Genomic DNA, 24,704 nt, shown 5'->3' on the forward strand with positions numbered 1-24,704 from the left:
TTTTAATATATTTGTGAATACAAGTATTCTATGCTAATAGGTATATGCAATTTATATGATGATTTTTATATAATATTAATATCCAAATTATTTAACTACTGCTACTGAAACTATTCATAAATATGCATAAATACATATACTAGGGCTAACTCTATAATATCTAGTCTAACAATGGAAAAGTGAAGTTTTTGTGTTGAAAACGTTTTGCTTTTGTTTGAAATAACATGTTTTTGAATTATTTTTTGAAACACCGCATGCAATGCCTCTCAAGTAGCATCTTCTTCTTGTGTCGCAAATCATTTACCATTCTGTTTTTTTCTCGATATGAGGGATCAATAAAAATATGCTTGTTAAATCAAGACTTTTGGGTGGTCACACATTGATTGATTATTTTAGTTTTTGTTACAATACCATGGTGGTCGCAAGACTATGAATGCCTGTTTTTGTCTCTTGTCTCTGAAATGCCCATTTTAAATATAATTTAGTCCGCCATCAGTAATTCTTTACATAAAAACTTCAAAATGGTTTACTTCTTTTAAATTTCTTCTTTTAAACCAACTAATCAACGGATAGATTTCGACTAAAATTTCCGATTTTACGGATTCAATGATTTCGTAATTAGCGACATCTATTAGCCGCGGAATGTATTATTTCGAGTCGGTAAGCGAGTTCAATATGATCGTAAATATTATTTTCGATACGGTTTCAATGATTCCGACATACAATTTTTCGAACGATTAGGCCCATTATTTATGTGCGTCATGCTTGGTTTTTACCCATGTCACATTTTAATTATAAATTTATTAGGAGATTTATTTTTATATTTTTTAGAATTATAACTTCAAAAAATTTTTTATACATAATTTGAAATTCAAAAATATTTTGAAAAGATGTATGTATATAATTATTGACTACTCTCCAAAAACTAAAAAAAAATATTTTGGCTTTATCGAGTTATTTTTAATAACAAACAAATGAATTATTGAATGAAAATTTTTACAACAACGAAAACACGCATGTTTTGACATGTTTTTCTCTAATCACAAACAACAATTGTTCTTTTGTGCGTGCTATGCTTCGCCGCTGTTATCGCCACTTTGCATATTTTTCAGCAGCACACAAGGTCATCTAACTCATTAACAGCTGTGCAGATCAGCAGCAGACCAACAATAACAACACAAATACCTGTTGTCTCTGCAATAACAAAATATTGACAAATCGATAAGAACAGCTGGCTGCGCTGAGAAATGTAAACAAAACTGCACTAACTCTATAAAAACAACAAATATAGATACATACATATAGAACATAAATATATATCATATCATACGTTGCATGTAAACAACGTAAATCTTAATATTTTGCTATAAAAGTTGCATGCCTTTGCCAAAAAGATGTTAGTAGTAATTGCAACTCACATTCGTCAACAACAAATCTAAATTCGAAATCAAAATCAAAAAATGGAAAAAATAAACGCGTTCTCCAACTTTTTGCTACAAATCTCACTGGCCTCATTCATTTTGAGATTTTACATACGCATATCGATCGTCGTGCAGCGTTTTCGTGTCAGAATTTTCATAGCTGAGCCCGTGCAGAGCGGTAGAGTTTTGGAATACAATACGAGTCACAATATATTGCCGTTATGCATAGTAGCGCCTTTAACATCCAGTTACGTTGAAACGCCTAAAAGTAGATATCCATTGCTGAGACTACAAAATGAAATGTGTCAATTGGGTGGACGAAATTATCAACATTATCGAGCAGTACGCAGGAGATTGGAATTGTAGACATTGGAGATTATACTATAATGACAATTCTGGATTTCCAAAGTTAATTTAATATAAATAAGTCATAAGTATACTAGTATTTATTAATATATGAATTTAGATATTTATTTGAAATATTTAGTATAAAAATGTAAATGGTATGTATCAAAAAATAAAAAATTAAGTACCTTAGTAATCTCGATTCCTTATCGACGGAAAAACAAAAATTTTCTTATTAAAGTTAAGGATCTTAATGGTTTCTAAATTCCTTCCACTTTAATCCTTCTTCTTTAATGAGTACTACCGGTGAGCGACGACTTTCTTTACTATTCACAGGGACACAATTTAGGAATACCGGAGTGGTCAAAGAAACATTCCTTCCCTCGGTTTTAAAACTATTCAGCCTGAGTTTAACATATTATGACTCTAATAGAATGAACTTTGAAAGACAATCCGAGCATAAAACATTGAGTATCTTGAAAAACATCTGCCTTAATCGTCTGTTAGATGGGATGATACTTCAATGTATAGTCATTTTCAATAAATATCTCGAGAATCTGTTTCTCGAGTTGAGATCTCAGAGGTAGGAAACCTTCTATAGTATAGTATATCAAAATCTGAATAGTTCCTAAAGAACCCGCAATGTTTACCAATGTCAGATGTAGAATTTTCGAACCTCTAGAATATTGAAATAAGTAAAGAAATCCATCATTTATATACTGCTTTACAGTAGGATGAAATAGTGACTGTCAAAAAATTGTAAAAATTTTTGAAATTCTACGAAGAGAATCTTGTATATTATTATCACTCTAAACTCGTTCGATTTGAAGGCCCAATCTACATACATATATTGTTTTCTATTCTCAATTCAAATTCAATAATTTATACTGAAAATATTTTTTCCATTCCAGGCCGTCTACATGTCCACCACCGTACCGCAGAATATAAAAGGTAGTAAAATCGCCGGACGACATACACCAACAAGAAATAGTTTAAGGCACAGTCGCATGCTAGTTGTAAATAATAAAACATATCCAGGTAAGTGGCAAGGTGCTTGTTTTGTATATAAAGTAGTAACACTTGGTAACAAAATAGAAAAAAATCAAATTTAAATGCTAACACTTATTCGAGAAAATGGCGTTTGACATATGGCTTACAATTAGCGGCGCACTGTATTTAGTTTAATATAACTTATTTTATTTTTTGTAGTACAATTTTACATGCTTATTAAACGGTATGTACATATGTATGTTTAATTTTTAGAAATTAATTATAGACGCATGACTTCACAAACAACCTGTTTGATTTAATTGCTAGTATAAAATAAATCCTTAATAGACTAACACTTAATAATCCTTTTATTACTGCCAAACCATTTAATGCTAACCTGTAATTATTGCACTTTATACTTATTACATAACTAGACAACTAGGCGGTTGCTAAAGTTTAATAGCGTTAGAGATGGGTGTGTATCGATAAATATCGATTATTAATATTTTTCTAACGTTTTTATTTGATTTTTGATAAAATTTTTGCAGTTTTGAAATTTTGAGCTAAAAATAGTTGTACCGTAATCGTATCTAATTTATACCTGATTTCTACCGTTTTTGTACCCAACATAGAATTGTAGATTCAGGCTCGAAAACAAACAATAAATAATGAAGAGTAATTTTTGTACCTTTTTGTATCTTATTTGTACCGTATATAAGAATGGAAGATTCAGATCCCGAAATCTATAATTGTTGAACTATTCTTTGAAGGCACGAAATAGTAATATAATTTCGACTGATATGAAATTAAGAGTTTTTTTAACGCTTTAGTACCTTTTTTGTACCGAACGTGAAAAAATCTCTCCAACTGGACTGAGTTTCGAATCCTTACCCACTAACTATAATCGATAAAAAATACAAATTTTATATAAGATTTCGATTAAAGATCTTAACTATCAAATCCGAGAAAGTAAGACCTCTGCACCAGCTTTGAAATCCGTTACCGCCTATATGCTTTCATACCAACCAGTTGTTGTAAACTTAATAGACTCACTAACAATTAAATGTAATCTCATATATAATAGAGTTCAAACTAACGCAAAGTATACACATTTAAGCTTATACGCTTTTGTTGTAATTACCGTACCACTTTTCTACCATATGCTAATTTGAACTCTTGCCAGCTTTTTAACTAACAACTCTATCATTTGCTAATCTACTTACGTCAAGTTCATAATTATTTCGCTGTTATATAGTTATACGTAATGCGTAATCCCGTAACAATTAACCCTAACAAATTTAGTAGTAATGTAAATAATAACCAGATTTTGTTGTAGTCGGTCTATTAGGTCCCCAGGCAAGTGAGCGCGGTTAGTAGACGACAAACTCTTACAGCATACACAACAAGATCACTTACACACTGGATTTATTTGCAACAGTTCTACTACACTTACATACTATATATTTGTTTATATTTGTTAAATCAATCAAAATTTTCTATAATGGTGAATTCTTTGCACACAGCCACTCAGCATCCGAATCCAATGAGTTTTAAATATCCGAATCTTGCCCGTTGGTTGCTTATACTGGAGATAATAGTTGGTCTACTAATATCATTCCTAGCAATTTGGATATTCTGTTTGGCGCCCAATACGGCCATACAATATAATCCATATTGGAGCGGTTTAATGGTGAGTAATAACTTTGTGGTTAATTTGTTATACAGAAAGAAAAAAAAAATAATATTAAAACAAAATCGAAAAAAATAGATACCTTCGAAACATTCGTGTTGCTTCGTATTAATAAAACGTGCTTTTCAACTACTCTCACAAAATGGTGTATGCTTCGGATCCACAAGCGTCTATTTATATCTATATATATCCCGACTATATTTACCAAGCTTATTTTTCCACATATGGAGGGTACAGTAGCCTCTATGTGGATTCCGATATTCCCATATCCAAATACCAATAGTGCCTTAAGCTGACGTTCACCTGCATTGAAGATCCAAAGGGTTATCTGCTTCTTAAATAAAAACTATTATCAAGGTATACCTTAAGATTACGATATATCTTCCAGATAAAGTTGAGATTTCGTATCGGATATTTGACGGGTCAGTACGGGTCAAAATCTCGTCAGTGCTAATAAGATTTATTATACGAATATATCCATATTCTGGGAAAGATACATAGCCAATCTATCTTTCATTGTTCTTATGCTTTTTCTATGTACCTTAAGTTAGGTTAGGTTGTAAGGCTGTTTCCCAAAGGGAAAAAACACACGTAGACTTTAAAATATAGTCCTTTGTGAAGCCTGGATCTCCCTTAGATTAACAAATTAGGAGTCGACAAAGCGCCCTGAACCTACTACAAATCTGCAGAGATCCGTAACCTCTATATTCGCTATTTCGCGAGCCTGTTCTAAAAAGTGAGATCTAAGAAATCTCTTTCTTGATCTCGCAAAGGCGGGACATTCCAGAAGAAAGTGATGAGACGATTCCATCTCATCCTCCTCCATGCAGCTTCTACACCTAGCATCCGGTAAGATTTTTAACCTAACAGCGTGGATCCCAATGGGGCAATGGCCAGTAAGAACCCCTACGACTAAGGAGTGGTGAGGTTTACTTAGGGCGAAAAGTACTATGTACCTTACTTATTTTAAATTGAAAATACCCATTCGACGATTATTCAGAAGTAAGCGAACCACTCGAATCAATCGAGTCATCGAATTGTTAGAGTATAAATAATCTTGTTTAATTTATCTGTTCGATTTGATGGTTCCCAGATCAAGCTTGAGATTATGTTGGAGAAAATCGAAACAAACGCCTAATCTTCCAAAAATCTACCGATAATCGAAACAAACGCCTAATATTCCAAAAATCTACCGATAATGCTTTGTGGAGATCGTATTCGTCAGTTACAGCCTAGGCTTGAAGATATTGAAAGGTATTCACCTTCACCTTATTTTACTGGAAATAGTAACTATCAAGATTATTCCTGAAAGGATTTATCTAAAAGAGATCTGATAACTGAGGACTTTTCTTCTCATTCCTGCCGACATTCAATAAAATTCATTATGATATAGGAATATTCGAGATCGCTATGGTGCGTGTCGATTATGAACTGTGGACCTAAGGTTCGACGCCAGTCTGGGACACCTTAAAAATTAATATTTTTTTCAGATTCAGGTCTTCCCTGAGCTATACATACATTCGAATTTATTTCTATCTGAGCATGATTTTATTATTTATCTCAAATTCGAAGACATCTCTTTTCAAACTCCATTCTCAACACCCATTCTCTAACTCCACAGCTCCTTCTAGCCGGCATTCTTGGACTTGTGCTTGTACGCTATCAGCGTATTAAACGTCACAAAGTACGCGAGAATTGTTTCAAATTTTTACGCGCCGACTCATACTTGCTAGCGCTCTTGGCCATCTTGCTGTGCGGCATAGCCGTCTTCTGCGCCGCGCTACACTATGCGCGTCTCTGCGCCAGCGATACACACTGTGCATCGACGAACATTTTGCTGGAGCACGGATCCTGCACGTGCACCTTCAATGCTAACGAGGATGAGTTGATGGCGCCAACAAATAGCAGTGCGGCACAAGTGGCGAATGGGTTGTTGGACGAGGAAGTGGTGCCGGAGAATTTCAACGATCAAAGCTACAAAGTGGAGTATCGGTAAGTGAGGTTTAGACTGAAGGCTGAATAATTTATATAAATTTATCTTTTGTCTTGCAGTGATCTGAGCTGCAAGGAGCTGCGCGGTGAATGGATTACCATACTGATTTTCTCGATTGCGCTCAATTCGTTTGGCTTGCTGCTCGCTTTCGCCTACACTGTGTTGTTGTTCTGTTGTCGTCACAGCGCTAAGCGTCCATTCTACACGTCCGTCCATACTAGTACCTTTTAGTGAAGGAGTTTTGATATTATAGAAGTATACAAATAGGCACTCACACACGCACACACAAACACTCACACATACCTGTAGTATTTTTTTTTAAATGTAGCGCTGCAAATATACATATTTACAAATATGTAATTTAAATATTAATTTTTAGAAATCCGTTTTTATATATGAACTCATACTTATTTATATAAGTATGTTACACACATACAAACATATGTCGTTGGCGCTTTGTACTTAATTCGCTTTTAAAAAATAAGTTTTTAACATTTTAACTTTCAATTTGTAATTTTAAATTAAAAAAAATTTGCATTATTTATAAAAAAATACTTATTTATTTAAAAATACGATATATATATTTATTATTATTGCATTAATGCACACGCATACAAGTACATTTAAAATTTTAAAAATACTTGATTTTGAAAAAAAAAATATTTTTTTAGTAATTTTTAAAAACATTTAATATTCATTATGACTACATTGACTTTTTATAAAAAAATATTTTCAATATTAAATACTTACATACAGTTATGTAAATGCAAATCAATTGTAAATTTTCGAAAACAGTTTTTTAAATATTTTTTACAAGCAACATCTGGCAACTACAAGCTGTAACCAACCAACCATTTTGATATTTGAAACTAAAATAAAAAAAAAAAATTACAATGCACACAGACAAAAATACAAATACAAAATGCAATGAAATAATTAGTTTTATTAAAAAAAAAAATGCAAATGGTTCAAAAATGCTCAATAAAACGTAAATGATCTGCAGTTACTAAAAGATGGCGTTTACTTTGCACTTAAGCATACTAAACTATAATTAAATATATAAAATACTTAAATAACTTAAAACTACTTATTTTTATTAAAAAAAATTTTAAATATTTTTATTTTTTATAAAAATTATTGCACTGCAACTACTTGAGAATAATTTCCGCCGGCGGCAGTATATTATCGCCATACAAGCTATACCAAATGCTGGAGTACCATATGGTGCGATCAACCCATTCGCTACCCGCGAGAACATGCCCTATAAAAGGAGAATCGCGTGATCTAAAAACAAAAACAAAATAACAAAAACAATTTAAACATTTATAAGCAATACAAAATAAAAACAAAAACTAACCTCAAAATCTGCGTTTGCGTGCGCTCCACGAATGTGATCGCCCAGCTCCAGGGGAAATCGCGTTTCTTCTCACAACCCAAATACGCTGTGGTGCTATGCAGAAAGATCTCACGTACGATAGTGGTTTTGTCATTTTTGTCTTTTTTCGATATCACAATTTTGCCATCGCGCAGCTCACACAGCAGGGATTTAAAGGATTTCGTGCGATTATCGGCGAATTTCAATTCTTTGCCGGGTGTCACAGTTGCCAGATTTTTGACGGCGCGTTGTACTTCACGCAAAGTGTCGATCGGTTTGACAACGAGATAGTTGTTTTTACGATCATCTTCGGGCCAATAGGACCAGTTGAGCACAACGTCGAATACTTTTGTGTCATGGTGTAACGGGCGTTCCAAACAATCGTTCAATATGATCTCATGTAGGGAGACTTGGTGGGTTGACATTTGCATTTTGGGCGCCAATTCGCGGCATATATCGTAAGCGGTGCGGGTCGGTGTGATTGTGACGTTGACCTGATCTTTTTCCTGTGGAAATAATACGAATTTTTCCATTAGTTTAAAAATAGTAGCGAGGAAAAAATATTTATATAACCAAAACATTCTAAGACCTTCAAACAATCTTTCTTGCCCAAACTTAGAAATAAATTCGAACAATAAAGAAACCCGAAGTCACTGACTTTGGGCAGGAATACCTAGGTTAAGGAATACCTAGGTTAAGGAATACCTAAGCTCGATATCAGGTTTAACTTCTAAGGGTACATGAACCCTGTGGAATCGCAGGGAATTAAAATGGAGCCCAGCCGGAGCTCTACTATCATCTGGCTTTTTACTTGTGAAGCTATCTTAACTACTCCTAAGACTACTACTGGACAGTCTCCAGCCATTTTTAACCCGAGGTAAATGGCCAAAAGATCTGGTGATCCTTTCCCTGGTTGTAGAGATTCTCGACAGTTTCTTATTAACAGTCCTATCTTTGCGAAAAAGGCAGAAAGACCTTGGACAATTTTTGGAAGAGTAACACTTTTACAGTAAATTATAATTCTAAAATTAATCTATTATTTACCTCAGTTGTAATCTCTGGCTTGGCATTGAGTACCACCCACATCTTCAAATCACCTGACTTCTTTACAGAGTCTGCCATCGTTTCAGCGGCAGCGTAGTACTTTTGTAAGCACATCAGCATTTCTTGCTCCTTTTTCTAAAATGATTGACACTTTTGAGATATCTGGTTCCACCAAGAAACAAGAAAAAACTTACGATCTCTTCCGGCGATAAGGGAAATAGATTTTTGTAAAGCGTTATTAGATCAGTCAAGACATCAGCCTCCTTCTGTGAGTAAACCATTTCTTCTTGTTGATGCTGGCCAGAAAAAATAAGAAAAATATTGAGGAATTATAACAAAAGTTATAAAAGTAGAGCTCTTTAAGTACTTACATGATTTTGCAACAACGTTGGTCCCCAAATCATTGTCAGGTTCTTCGTACCCATCTTGTTCTTCGTTTTCTGTGAACTTATGAAGGCTAAATGTCCAACGATTTTCTTCAGTGTCTCACGTTCGATCACACTCAAACGTGCCAAGAGTTCTTTGTACGCTTGTATCTTCTCGGCTACTTTTGTCAGCTCGGTAACACACATAAAGCTCTCGGAGAGTTTACCCATCAAACGCTCCGGCAGATCACGCATGAAACGCTTCAAGACGTTAGCCACATCGTGTTCGTTATACTCATTTCGAGTGATTTCGACATTGAAGGCATCGGCGCGGAAGGCAGATAACAGCTTTAATATGGAATTTTCGGAGCCCGATTTGCGATAGATGCCCTCCGACATGGAACCGTGTATGTAAACGAAATTGATGCATTTATCCACAATGACGGGTACATTGAATTTATTTAATTGTTGATCGATTAGCGAGAAGCCATTGTTGTGTGCCACTTCGCGGATGATATGACGCCAAATTTTAGTTTCGCGCGGTGAGGACATAATCATATATACCGTAAACGGTGGACAATCTATCATAAGCGTCGGTCCAGACTCGACGTGCAGATTGCGTATGGTCTCATCGCTGTCTTTGAGCACTGCAAGTAAGGAGTTCGTGGTCAAAAAGGAATTTAAATCTGGCGCAATCTACTTACCTATGCAGCGTGCTTTACGTAAATCCATTTTCTCTAGATTTCCGGTAGCTTCACTCACGAATATCAAACGTCTTTGATTCTTCTTCAACACTAACCAAGTGCCGCTCCACTCGGAGGTTATTGAGTTCTTCAGATAACACCAACCGGCGCGATAGTAGTGACAGAGATATTTCGGTGGTATAGTATTGGTCAGGCTTTCCAACAACTTTTGCATCCAAATGCCGCTGAGGAATAAAGTAAACATTTAAGTCGAAATTTCATTTTCGATATCTTTCTCTTTTAGCCAAAATTTCTACTCACCGCTCCGACTCCTTGCTCACACCATACAGATGTGCCACACGCTGTTGCTTGCAATTGCCCGATGAGGTACTCGTCATAACCAGATTGGGATTCGACATGGCCTGCACATTACCCGAACTCGATTGATTCTTCGGCACTGCCGTCGTTATTTCAAAGCAATAGAAATGCGTCGAATTGTCAGTCACACGACTGTTGCTCACGCACTGCAAAGTCGTAATATATTCAAGTGGTATGGTCTCTTTGGGTGTCTTCATCTCCTGATCGAGGAATGTTTGGAATTGACGATCGCGGAGAATGGCCTTTCGATTTTGCATCTCTTTCAGTATATCTTCCACTACACCGGATGGAAAACGTATCAACGGTCCCTCATAACGCACCAGCATTGGCGAGAGTGTTGGACGTGGCACCATTTGTAGCGTTACCTTCACATCCGATTTGGGTGCTATTTTGAAACTGCTTTTACGCGTGATCGCACCGACACGTTGCTTAACGCTCGTGGAGAATACATTGACAGAGTTCATGAAACGCGATGCACGTGATTTTTGTTCGGTAGACGACAGTGGTGGACGACCATCGGCGCCGATAGCTTCCAGATAGGATGGTGGACCATCTCCGTCGATATTCAATTTGTTGAAGGGATTACGCCTTTGTTGCTCATTGTTCTCTTTGTTATTGTCTTGCACGAACCATTGCGTGCGATTTTCGCCGCTGCGTGCCAAGTCTACATTGCTACCACTAGCTGGTTGTTCGTCTACCCGGCTTAGGTAAGGGCGCACGCGTTCCTCCTCAGCATCCAGCATGTTTTCCATGCTCTCCGAGAGTAGCTGCGCATTCTGATGTACAATTTGTAGTTGGCTCGTGGAATCTCTGACGCTATTTGTGGTGGGTTTATTGCTCGGTGTAGGCAGTACCACCGTTGCTGGTGGGGGCTGCTGCGACACTATAGCCGTTGTGGTACCGGTAACTGCAGTCTGATTATCCTCTTCAGAAGTGCACATGCTAACATCGTCATCGGATTTGACTTGATCTCCCGACACTGTGCCATATATATCCTCCTCGAGCAGATGCTCCAAGAGCAGCAGCTGATTGCTTTTATCTGAGTTACAGATTGTGGCAGCTTTGCGGCTTTGAAGTGGATCGAATTCTTGTATAATTTCCACTGGCGCTGACACACGACCACCAACCGCACCCTCCAACACCACCTCAGCAGGTTTCATCTGTACAAAATTATTTGGCTGTAGTTGAGACGTTGCGGGTTTGCTAATCGTGGTGTTTTCATAGTTTCTAGAATTCTGTGCTGCCGTTGACTTGTTGCTTGTGGCCATGTCAAAAACTCTGCCATAAGTGGCCTCCTCGTTGGCATACACAGGTTCTGGCGTCGAACACACGCTCTCCTCCACACTGTCACCAATATACTCCCAAGAGTCACTGCGATCCGGGTTCGGCATACGACGCTCTGCGGCGAGTATCTGTTTATGCAACAGCATAGACTCCTCACGTTCCGCGGCGGCGGCCTCCAAATTCAATTGTTGCAACTCAGCCGAATCAACATTCGGACGCAAGGAGGCACCACCAACAGGTGACGGCGTATCCACTGCACGTCGCAGTTGTATCTCTTCATAATTTTTACGTCGCTTCAACCGCTGTGGTGGCTGTATGGGCTTGAGTTTGCCATAGAGACCATCCGAAATCTCAGCCACCACCTCCTTCGGCAGTGTCGGCGGTGGAAAGCTGGGCATTGGCGGCGATGGTAAATCCATTGAGTCACGCGATGTGGCAACTGAACTGCTCTCTGTGGTGTGCAACTCCTCCGAAACATTTTGTAGACTCGTATTGCTGCGTTGCTTCTTCAACGCCACACTGGCCGCCTCAGCGGCTATATGTTTGGGCACCATCACCGACTTGCTGACGGGTGCGTTACGCGCGAAAGACGTTGGCGTTGCCGACTTCACGGCGTCTTCATACGACGGTGGCGAGGGTAGATCCAAATCACTGCGCGCCGCTCTTAAATTACGCGGCAAATCATATGAGCAATCGGCGGAGAGATCTTCAACACCGCCTGTCTTGTGATTCAACGGACTGGTGAATGAGATGGTGCCGAAGACGTGATCGTTGGGTGGCAGTGTTTGTGGACGATCTGTATGGAATTGCGCTGTGGCCTTGTCTTTATCTTTGTCTTTCTCTTTCTTGGTCAGCGTGAAATTCGTATTGAAATTTTTACCAACACTACGCAAGCGCTGCGCTGTCTCACTGCTGATGGTGCTGAAATTCTTATCGAACTTATTCTTGATACCCTTAGTCTTGAGCGCCACACGTTCGCCGATGGATTCGGTGAGTAGTTTAGAGGTGGAACCAATGGATTTCAAGAGCTCACTGCAAGGAAAGGTTTTGAAGAGAGTATAAATGATTAATTAAGTTCTGTTCGAGAGTTGTAGAGTATTTTTTTGTTGGTTCTTTTTTGTGTGCCGTTACCCTCACTTATCACCCATATGTTTATATGTACGTGTTTCCGCCGCAACAACTACCACTTCTTTTATTTTTCTTTGTTAATGTGCAAATTAAATATAAATATTAATAAATTGTTTAATATGAATTGGTGCACTAACGGTGCTCTGATGTGCTCACTAGCACCAAACAAATGAATCTGAAGTTCATGAGCATGCAAAGCGGCCCTATTTATAAAGAAACTGTGGTGTGGCAAGTACGTAAGAGCATACGTAAATTGCTTTTACTGGAAATGTGGCATGCATATAAGTGAGTAAATGCAGCGATAAGCATATGCATATACATATATATATTTTAAGAATATATGTAAATATCAACTTTTCCCCCAAACAAAAGAAAGCGCTATCTATGTATGTGTTGTAATTATTGAGTACAAACAAAGAGCTGCTACAAGCATAGTATAGCTTACATAGCCAGCATTACACTCATATCATATCCATGTAGTTAATTAAGCACTAATAATGCATTGGTAGTGGTGCCTTACTATGAATGCCTTCCCTCCCGAAATGTGCATCTAATTAAAGCAATACACGCGCCGCCCTTCCTTCCATTTCCTTCAGGAAATGCCACTAAATTTAGAAGTCTTTGACGGCGTACAAGACAACATTTATCTACATACACACACACTCATACATATATCTGAATATATATATAAACAATGTCGTGTGACAAACATTCAACATCTGTGTCGTTGATCTTCGGAAGTTATCGCCTATGATGTAAATAAAAACGCACACATTCCCACAAAGTATTTATAATTTTAGAAACGTCAGCTAAGCACTTGAAAAATGAAGTCTCACGAGTGAACGTCATATACAATAGCATATAGAGGGAAGTGTAGCTAAAAATAGAGCATACAATGTTGCTGAAGTCCAAATAATATTTGAGGAGACAGCGTTTGGAGGACTTTGCTAAATTTAGAGAAGATATAAATGTGCTGTACACAATTAGGATATGTGAAAATTAAGATTATATCCAGCTGTTTTGGTCCAATCACTTAAGCGGTTTTACTCACTCATCCATAAACCTATAAAGATTGCTGATAGATCGAGAACAGAAGATAAAAGTTAGATAACTTTATTGCGTTGAGTCTAAGATCTTTAAGATCTCTCACAACTATCTCGAGGCCTAGATAATGTTTTTGAACGTTTAAAGTTCTCTGACGAGATAGCCAGCAGTGAGCTAAGAGTTATACCGCACGAATAATAAAATGGAAAAGGATGGCTGAATCTCTCTCTCTTCTAAAGCATAATTATAATTTAATTAATTCTTAAGAAGACATATAAGATTTATGTTATAGCTGGAGGGTATCCAATATGTTTTTATGTGAAGTTTTCCTTGAACTTGTGCGTGGTTCATCTCGAAATAGTTCTCAGCGTACATAACATATATGTATTAATTCTCCAAACAAAAAGCTCGAGAGATATTTATTTGGGTTCTGAGAAGTTTAGTAGTACTTCAGTTCAAATTGTTATTGTTCCATAAAACCATCAAGATCAGTATATTCGATAAATAAGAACATAAAATCAATCAAAAATAGGCTAAGGCTAGGCACATAGTGAAGCGAATAAAAAGACCAGAACAATAACGAATAAAGAAGCGAGAAAAAAATATAATATTAAAGTAAAAATCTAATTAAAACAATTAAGGAAGGGCTAAGTTCGGGTGTAACCGAACATTTTATACTCTCGCAATTTATTTTTTAACTTTATTTATATTATATAATACACAATTTGACCCACATATTCGTCATATATATTGTATAAAGTCCATTGAAAGTTGGAAATCATAATATTCCTCGTATTCGATATATGATTTTTAGAATGGGACTGCCACACTATAAGCATAGTATTTGTGCAAAGTTCTGCACCGATATCTTCACTAGTGCTTACTTTATATATTGTAAAGTTAACGATTCAGATCGTCTTAAAATTCTGGTATATAGGAAGTAGGCGTGGTTGTGAAGCGATTTGGCCTACACACAACATATCATTGGGATGTAAGGAAACTATTACAAACCAAGTTTCATTGAAATCGGTCGAGTAGTTCCTGAGATATGGTTTTTGACCCATAAGTGGGCGACGCCACGCCCATTTTCCATTTTGTAAAAAAATCTGAGTGCAGCTTCCATCTGCCATTTCTTATGTTAAATTTGGTGTTTTTGACGTTTCTCGTTAGTGAGTTAACGCACTTTTAGTAAATTTCAACCTAACCTTTGTATGGGAGGTGGGCGTGGTTATTATCCGATTTCTTTCATTTTTGGACTGTATTAAGAAGTGGCTAAAAAACGACTGCAGAAAGTTTCCTTGATATAGCTTTAATAGTTTGCGAGATATATACAAAAAACTTAGTAGGGAGCGGGGCATCGCCCACCTCACCAAAAAAATTACATCCAAATATGCCCCTTCATAATGCGATCCTTCGTACTAAATTTTATTTCCATAGCTTTATTTATGGCTTAGTTATGGCACTTTATGTGTTTTCGGTTTTCGCCATTTTGTGGGCGTGGCAGTGGTCTGATTTTGCTCATGTGTGCTCAAGTTTGCCAAGTTTCATTAAGATATCTTAATTTTTACTCAAGTTACAGCTAGCACAGACGAACGGACGGACAGACAGACATTCGAATTTGAACTCCACTCTTCACCCTGATCACTTTGGTATATATAACCCTATATCTAACTCGTTTAGTTTTGGGTGTTACAAATAACCGTTATGTGAACAAAACTATAATACTCTCTAGCAACTTTGTTGCGAGAGTATAAATATAAATATATTCTTAAAAGATATAATTTTCAAATCTATATTGGAAAAACAATTCACTATACTTTTCGCATACTTTTTACAACTTTTTCCGATTTGTATTGCAGTTTTAAACCTTTTTTCACAAAATGATTCTTTTAAAAAATTTCTATTATTTGTATAAAGCTCTCTTCACTTTTTAGTCACTATCTTTTACACGGATCGCGACAGTTCCACTTTGCTTTTGTGCTTGAACTAAACTAAACATAATCCATTAGCGTTCCTTGCATTTATACAGTTAACTCAGTAGGCCTACCGAATGTCGATAATGATTTAATTTGGTTTAGGAAAATGAGCAATAATAAAGATAAAATGTTAGATGGGCGTGAACGTCAGAAGATTATATCAATAACTATAGGGCTACTACGCTTTACGCATTACGACAATAAACATAATTCGGCATTAATTGGAGATCCTACAGGAAATTATTAATGATAATAATATTTTGAGCTAATTAGCGATAATTTTAGTACAAAATGTATGCTTGAACTTCATGTATAGCTTCAATGTTTAGTATATAACGATCTCACAACTGAATCAACTAATCTTAAGATAAGTTAGAACTTCGTAAACTGTGCTTAAATCAGATCTTAACTATAAATTCTACTTTGTAACTGATTTTACCATCTCAGAATCTTTTGATTTTCATTCTATCAATTAACTTTCCCACAATCTATTGTCAATAGTTAAGGATTATATAGATTACGGTATGTATGTACTATGTATTTCTGGTGGTATATGGTCTAGATTTTCTAGCGGGGCATTTTTATACGCATATATTACGCATGATTTTTGGCATTAAGCACCAGAAAAGCATATTCGTTTTCATTCATAAATTTCATTATCATATCTCGTGGAGTTGATTTGTCCCCAACTGAAGTCGACATAAATCAGTTACACTATTTGTATTAACAGATATCTGGGAAAGTGTAAACATTGACGCAGCTAATACATATAATAGCTGGACGTCAGAGAGAAAACTTTATCGTACAATTAACGTATGATATAACGTCATTCAGTGACGTAATAAGGTCATAGTGTTGACTCAATAACAAAAGGACTAAATAACTACTACCAGATGCGAGTGTAATCTGATATAATCGATCTGAACCTTCAATATCTTCTCTAATTGTATATGACTCCAATGTTCTTATTTTAAGAACCTTAAAATAATGTAATAATATCTTAAAATTAGGTTTGATAAGGTAACACTAAGAGAGATCCTTTTCAGTTTAGATATTATCTCGCTATATATATATATATATATATATATATATATATGGCATATATATATATGGCATATTCAAATAATCTTCTAAGTCTATAAATTCTTAAAATCACAACTGTGTTTCCACAAAGGATGGACCTAAAACCGGTGATTTTATATATCCACACAAAGAAACTCTATCTCTTCGAAACCTACTAGTCATAATGGAGTGATTTGTGATTTGGTTCACAATAAGATTTCTGAAAATACATTTCTATGACGACTTTATATGATTTAATTACGATGGGAACATCATTGTAGTAATGGACTTATAGATTAAGATCTTTGCTATTTCAGTAAAAGGGAATAGAAATATTAATCCCGGTCTTTATGCTTTAATTTGAAACCCACTTAGAGGCCAACTCGCCCATAATGGTACTATCCCAAAGGCTTATACTCTCAAATATCTCTCCATTCATAAAGCAAAATCGCGTATCTCATACACCACTTGATCGGTCTTAAGAAAATGTCCAAAAAATATTAACTGACGGTTAGAATGTCATGGCACAGTCTTGGTATAAAAATCAGTTTTCAAACATGTCTACTTCCGATTTCTAATCTGTTCGTTCATTAATGACGAAAACTGAAACACATCGCAGTCCGTATACGATTCCATATCTCCTAATTGGTTCAATCATATTGGTTCATACTTATGTAGGTTCATATCTACATTTGAAGTCTGATTACTGTTATTCCTCTTAACTTTTCAATGGATGTGTTCGAATTACAAGAGACCTATCTAAGCCCCTTCCTACATTTTGAAGAAGGTTCATATCTTTTCCGCTACTCTATTATTTTCTTCTTTCTGCCTTTAGTCCTTTCTTTCTTGCTCCTTCTTAGAAATATCAGTTCAATATCAATTAGATACAAAAATGTATGTGAATTTGTTAAAAAATATTACTGTGCATCAACCCAGAAGTAATCTTATTAGAAGTACAGTTATGTGCATTAGGCAGGCAGTGCAAAAAAATTATATACAAACACCGGTTAATTGTCAAACTACCGTTTCGAGATAAATATGTTAGCGCCATTAGCATGCAAAATAAGTCAAACACCATTAAATTTGAAATATAAATATTTTTAGAATATAACCGTGTAACTGTTCATAAGGTGATAAGCATTACTTGTTGACTTTAGTTTGATTGCACGCAAAGGCGGTTTCATGGACATTGACGGTGGTTGGTGCAGTGAATGCGCCTTTGTCGTTCGTTTGGTTGCCGCCGGTAATGCAAGTGAATTGATTGTTTAATTTATTGCTGTTGGTGTTGTTGTTGTTATTGCGGCCACTATCGTCGCTATCAAATGCAATATCAACCTCAGCGTCGTCATTGTCGCCATCATCATCATCATCGTGAGTGCTGATATCGCTCGTATTGTACGACACATAACGGTTCAAATTGCATTTGCCACCTACATCGCTTACATACCCGGGTGAAGGTGATTTGAATTTCGCATTATCCGCGCCCTCATTCGACCCGTCCAAGGATGAGTTCAGCGTTGCATTGGACGCCGACTTCTGTTTGTAACTGACGCTGAATGAGCGATCACCGGCGCCGCCGCAGAGATCATCCATGGTCACCATGTAACTGCTCGTCGTGGACACCTCACTACCGATGGAATAACGCTGTGCGCGATTGGCGCGGTCTCGCTCCACGCTGAGGTACGTCTTCGGCGGCAGTTCCGGCGCTTTACGCATAGCCGAGCGATTGTTCGACGGCGAGGAGGATGTCGATGTGTCGGGTGAAGTTTCCTTGCTGATGGCGCCGGTGCAGCGCGTCAACTGTGGATAGAGCGTTGGCATTTTTGGCGACGGACTACGTAACTGTGTATTCTCGTAGATGCTGTTGGCATTCTCGAAGTCCGTATTTTGTGGCTTACGCGGCCGCGGCGCTGGCGTTGGTGTGGCGTAGATGGGTGCGGGTGGAACCTCCTCATTCGCGTTCGGACCATACAAGTCATTCGTTTCGGTTAGTATGGACTTGCGCGTACCACAGCTGCTGGTATCTTCCTGATCGGAGTGCGTGCCGAAAAAGATTTTATTATTCGGCACTTTTTCGCTGCAATTTGTGATTGTGTGTATATTCTCGGAGTTGATGTTGAGATTTTTGTTGATCAACTCAACTGTGACGTTTTCATAGTCGGTTTTGCGCAACTCCGGGTAGAGCCGACGCGGCGCGGGTACAGGTCGACAAGAATCCTCTTGTTCCATATTGCAGCTGTAACGAGAAGAATGGAAAACGCTAAAAATAAAGTGTGTGTGATCGAGAGTTCGTACAGAGTTTTGTAAATAATTTGGAAAAAATGAGGTTAGGATGAATAATTTTTTATTTCTATAAATTTTGGGTTACAACAGAGATGTTAGTTGTTAAGTAACATTTTGTTGCAGTTATTGTATTTGAGTTATAACGTTTTTAGTTACTGTAAGTGGAAGTAAACGTGAAGAAGAGTAATTATTTTCAATTAATTTTCAAAAATATAAAAATTTGAATATTTAATTTGCAGATTCGAACAAGAACTAAAAAAACGGATGTAAATATTTCTTTTTTTACAATATTTAATATGGAAAAAAATATAAAACAATGTAATCTTGGTATAAATATTAAAAAATAATATATTTTTTAATAAAAAAAAATATTTTTAAGAAGAAATATATTATTAAGAGAAACATTTTTTTTTAATATTTGATCAACTTCGCGCCACAGTGCAGAAGCCTTAACTATTTAAGATTTTCAAATTAACGTTGAAAATTAGCAAAGTAAGATTTTAAGAACAAAAATTATTTGTTTTTGTTGTCAATATTTTAAAACCACAACAATGCCAATTAAAAATTAAAAATGTTTTAGGTGATATTTTAAAAATCATAAAAAAAGGTTTAATAATTTTTAAGTAAGTTAAGCCGTGCTTAAACCGCAAACCACAATTTCTTACAAATATTCATACATATATATATATCCACCACTCACTGATGTCGTAACAAACAGCTGGCTTAAGAGCTTACTTAAATACCGAAGTAAATGCAATATTTCATCATTCATATTTAATTTCTTTTAAGTGATTTTCAATTCAAATTCATAAAAAATGCATTTAAATCGCACCAAAGCTCGACTTGTGTAACGTTCAACGTAAGATTGTAAAGATTGCATTGCTCAAAATCACCGTGCGCCCTCAGCCAAAATCAAACAAAGAGATGCAACGACTAAGCGGTGAAAGGCAGCGCGTGCACTGCAATCGGCTTTTCGGTTTTATTGGCAATTCTCATTGACATTGTATTGCAAATATGCAAAGTATTAAAAATTTACATAACCTCCGACTCTATACAATTTCGACAAAACAATGATGGGAAGTCGCGCAATCGGCTGCTGTATTTCCAATTGCACCGATGGGGTTTAGTATTTCGATTTCGGAACCGTATGTTTGGCAAGCGCAATATATTCCCCCTCGCTTTCGCTGGCCTTCGGATGTAGTGTGCGGTGAGTGTGGCTAGCGGATGTTAATTATAACAACGATCGCTGATCGGGTGTTGCAGTAGCGTTCGCCAATGCTTTGTTTATTGCAGGTAAATATTCCGATGTTCAATTTTTAGTTTTTCTTTTCCGTTCCTTTAATAATCGGCCATAATTTGAAACACTATAAGTAAATTGTAAATTCAAAGGTTCGTGGAACCCACAAAGACCCTAATTTCTGATATAAAAACGTCGAATAGAGGCTAAAAATAAATGGCAATGCACCACAAATTAAAATAACATAGCTTAGTCAACTTTTTTCAGAAGTAACTGTGGCCTTACCAAGACATGGGGCTCTGTTGTGACGGACCTTTCCCTTCTTCACAGCAAACAGTGACCAAGAGGCTAATCTATGTTAGCCAATTGGTCGTAAGAACCAGAACGAGATGGAAAAGTCAAACAACAATATAAACAGCCAAACAGCGGAAAGGGAACTCCTAGCTCAAGGAGAAGACCACGCTTCCTTGATGCCCTAACGGCAGAGGAGCATTCGCTGTTCGAGGAGTACGCGAGAGCCGACGATGTACCCTCAATGAGCAGCGACAGAGTAGGCAAGCCACTACTTCTGGCATCCCAGGCGGAAAAAAGCTCAAAGGAGGTTCGAGCAGGTACGAACCCCACTAATGTACCCTTTATCGCTAAGGAAAGCAGTAAGGAACCGGCAAAGCAACGGCCCAGCACAGGAGTCCACAGGAGACGGAGACATAGGTGGGGTAAATACCCTCCGCTATCTGAGGCAGGCGGCCCCGACGACTCCGTAGGGTAGGGCTGAGTCTGGATCGACCTCTCTTCGTTTAGATACATATAAAATTCAAGAACAAAAGTAAGGAAGGGCTAAATTCGAGCGAAACCGACATTTTCTATTCTAGCAAATCGGATTATTCGGCACAAAGTCCACTAGAATAACGAAAATCGTTATATATTATATATGAGGGCTGGGGTAATGCCTGAACCGATTTCACTAATTTTTAACACCATTATATATAATATCCAAGACTATACATTCACTTAATTTTTTAAGATATCTCTCATATTAACCGATATAAAATTCACCGATAGTTTATCCTAAAGCTAAACTAAGCTTAAGCTAAGCTACAGGGAGTAATTTTTGATTTTGCCAACACAGGGGCACATTATTATAAAAAAAAACAGATCCCCCCTGAATTTCACTGAAATTGATTGTGTAAAATCCAAACTCAATCTTGTTAAATGAGAATTAATTTTAATTAATTAATTTCCCGCATTAATCTTTAACAGACTTTTCGACGAGGTTTTCAAACTAAATTTCAAAATGCCAAGAATGTAAACCTGCTTGCAGCTGCGGCTTGGATTGCAATATCACAAACATTTTTATAAATTTCTGTACACCTTTACGACTTCAAAACAAAAACAAAAAAGCTAAACAACTTATTTCAAACAAATATTTATTAATAATTAATTTATTATATAAATATATGCAAAGTAACATTCGTATGCGATAAAAGCTTATACATAGCTAAATAAGGAATTTTAGAATTTACTTGACCAAGCGCAATTCATTAGAAATGTATGCATTTGCAGTAAAGAATTTATTTATGTTTTTTTCCAATCACGGGGTACGTGCAATAACCTGTCTCAGATTACACATTACACAGTGGTGCTCAACCTTTATTAAAAGTTGTACGCGAGACTACTTTAAAGTTCATTTCAAATTATTTCAACTTTTATTAAAATCTTCATTTAAGAGGCACTGCAATTAAAAACAATTACACACACAAACATTTTTACAGCGATAACCTCACACACGTACACACATACAACTGTTTATTACTCAACCATGCCGTCGAATAAAGCGTGTGGCATTTACTATAAGCTTCGCACACAAAAGCGCACAAGTGAAGAAATATTTTGCATTTGCATGTCAACAAGTTGGCGTTATAATTTTAATATGCGAATTGGCACAACAGCAAACCAAGAGAATGGCTTACAAAAGCTACAACAACTACACTTAGCAAATGCAAATATGAAAACAACACGTGTGTGAGGGCAAGTGTGTTGAAAAAATTAAACAAAAAACTTATTATAGTCGGTATTAGGGGGGTGCTTTATTTGAAGGGAATGTGAAAATAATTTTAGAGATTTTTAAAGTATAAAATCCGGTTGTATAAATAAATGTAAGTTATTTCTAAAGATCAAAAATTCTTTGTAGTGAATATTACGGTAGTTCTTTATTTGAAAGGAATTTGAAAATAATTTTAGAAATTAAAAAAACATTGATGCCATGAAAATATCAAAGTTTTGAGTGTAAACCATAAAAAAAATTATGTTTAATTCATTTATTTATTATTATATTTTTTAATAAAAAAATATTTTTTTTTAATTATATTTTTATATTTATATTTTTTTTTTATAAAAAAATTATTTATTTAATTTATTTACTATAAAATTAAGTTTTTTAAATAAAAAATTATTTTTTAACATGAAAATATCAAAATTTTTAGTGGAAATCATAAAAAAATTATGTTTAATTAATTAATTAACAACTATTTTTTTAATTCATTTTTTTTTTGTTTTTATTAAAAACTTTTATTATAATTATTCTTTATAAAAATTAAAATTTTTTTATAAAAAATTATTTATTATATTTTTTTTTATAAAAGTTATTTTTTTATAATTTTATTTTTATATTTATATTTTTATTTTTTTATAAAAAATAATTTGTTTAATAATAATATATTTTTTTAATAATTTTATTTTTAAATTAATTTTTTTTTTTAATAATTTATTTTTATCTAATTTTTATTTTTTGTAAAAAATAATGTATTTTTTTTTTAATTATTTATTTAATTTTTTTGGTGTAAAAATTATTTTTTTTTTATAATTTTATTTTCATATTTTTAATTTTTTATAAAAAATTATTTATTGCTTAATTTTTTTTTTATAATTTTACTTTTATAATTATATTTGTATAATTTTTTTTAATAAAAAATAAATTATTTTTTTATTTTTTGTTATAAAAAATATTTTTTTATTTCTTTTTTTTATAAAAAATTATGTATTTTTTAAATATTTTTTTTTATTTAAATAAATATATTAATAAAATTTTACAAATTTTAAGTATTTTATAAATTTTTGGATTTTAATGAAATTTATTTTTAAATCTACTTTTTGTTCGAAAAAGCTTAAAAGCTTTTGAACATATTTTCTCTAACCGCAAGCATATACATATATTTGCCATTCGCGAACATTTCGAACCACCCTAACATGAAGTTAGTATTTATAAAGTAGAATAACAGCCAATCTGACTCTAGCGCTTGCGTTTCGAGTTCATTCGTCTTGTAAGATCAGCAACTTTTGTTTATCAACAAAAGTCACGCAGAAACAAGTAAACAAACAAATTAATATAAATATACACACACAAACCCACAAATGAGTATAAGCACCAACGCAGCAATGAACAACAACAAGCACTAGACTCGGTCAAATAAATTAAAAAAGGGCTCAATATAAATACAAACTGAAATGCGAATTTTCACTTTATGGCACACACTGCACATATTTACACACAAGTGTACATCGGTGCGGGCATATGAGTACGCGAGTATTTCCTGCTTCATTGCAATTTTGTGCCGTGCCACTTAATTTGATGACTCGTTGAGTCGCGGCAACTCATATTTCTGCCAATTAAACTGAACGAAATCGAAATCTGCGCTCGCGAATGCCATTTTAAATACTCAGAAGCGCGGGAGGGGCACACAAGTGTTGACCACCCAGTTATTTTCCATTCTATGTGTTGAAATATCTGAGGAATTCGGTATATTTGCTTCATCAAGTTTCATATTAAATGCGGCTAACAGATTTTTTTGAAGTGGTATTTTAATAAAAAGCTAATATGTAAGAAGGGACTTGAAGAATTGCTGACGATAAGCTTAAAAATAAATGCAGCATAGTTGATAATAAATTCTACTAGCACCCTCATCTCTACAAATATTTATTAACGGCACATACATAAATAATTACTCACAAATGATGTCGAAAAAAAACTTTTTTCATTGGAATTAAAATATTTAAGTTTCTCATGACCTACAACTCAAATGACTCTAAATTCACTGTGAGTCACGAATTTGATAATATTTTTTCGAATTTTGAAATTTTTTTTCGATTTTTTGGTACCTCTTTTCACCGAAAGTTTGTCAAGGTCATGACTTCTAAGTTTCAAATTCTTGAAACTCAAAACATTTCAAATGGAAATGTCACAATTAGCTTTAATGCTGATGGCAGTGAGAACGTGATTTGTACGATAGACATTGGAATAGCATTTAAAAAGACATATCTTCATTAATTTGTACGTGATTATAACCTTTTACAGTTATAGCAGAGTTTTAAGAGAATATGAGATGTCTAAATACTGAAACTAAAAAGTT

The 24,704-nt window shown here is 35.2% G+C and overlaps 2 protein-coding genes across 6 annotated transcripts in view; one reads left to right on the top strand and one right to left on the bottom strand.

The window, feature by feature from the left end:
• Positions 1 to 7,522, top strand: part of LOC105209963 (mucin-2) — a 29,372-nt gene extending 21,850 nt beyond the window's left edge. For 2 of the 3 annotated variants that reach the window (XM_054230792.1, XM_011180663.3), the window contains exons 4-7: positions 2,678 to 2,804; positions 4,280 to 4,446; positions 6,068 to 6,438; positions 6,499 to 7,522. In XM_054230792.1, coding sequence (XP_054086767.1) covers positions 2,678 to 2,804; positions 4,280 to 4,446; positions 6,068 to 6,438; positions 6,499 to 6,670 — 837 coding nt within the window. In that variant the 3' untranslated portion in view covers positions 6,671 to 7,522. The remainder of the gene's footprint in view (positions 1 to 2,677; positions 2,805 to 4,279; positions 4,447 to 6,067; positions 6,439 to 6,498) is intronic. The other variant, XM_011180664.3, reaches the window with a different exon arrangement.
• The window catches only part of LOC105209960 (uncharacterized), a 29,364-nt gene continuing 12,048 nt past the window's right edge, over positions 7,389 to 24,704 (bottom strand). The window contains exons 2-9 of one of the 3 annotated variants that reach the window (XM_011180660.3): positions 18,226 to 19,014; positions 10,228 to 12,600; positions 9,928 to 10,151; positions 9,230 to 9,870; positions 9,053 to 9,154; positions 8,859 to 8,993; positions 7,797 to 8,320; positions 7,389 to 7,723 (exon numbers count right to left, since the gene is read on the bottom strand). In XM_011180660.3, coding sequence (XP_011178962.2) covers positions 7,588 to 7,723; positions 7,797 to 8,320; positions 8,859 to 8,993; positions 9,053 to 9,154; positions 9,230 to 9,870; positions 9,928 to 10,151; positions 10,228 to 12,600; positions 18,226 to 19,007 — 4,917 coding nt within the window. In that variant the 5' untranslated portion in view covers positions 19,008 to 19,014 and the 3' untranslated portion in view covers positions 7,389 to 7,587. Of the gene's footprint in view, positions 7,724 to 7,796; positions 8,321 to 8,858; positions 8,994 to 9,052; positions 9,155 to 9,229; positions 9,871 to 9,927; positions 10,152 to 10,227; positions 12,601 to 17,922; positions 19,039 to 24,704 lie in introns of all 3 variants that reach the window. The other 2 variants (XM_011180655.3, XM_011180658.3) reach the window with 2 other exon arrangements.

The sequence above is a fragment of the Zeugodacus cucurbitae genome, chromosome 5 (genome assembly GCF_028554725.1).
Source record: "Zeugodacus cucurbitae isolate PBARC_wt_2022May chromosome 5, idZeuCucr1.2, whole genome shotgun sequence".
Classification (NCBI taxonomy): Eukaryota; Metazoa; Arthropoda; class Insecta; order Diptera; family Tephritidae; genus Zeugodacus; species Zeugodacus cucurbitae.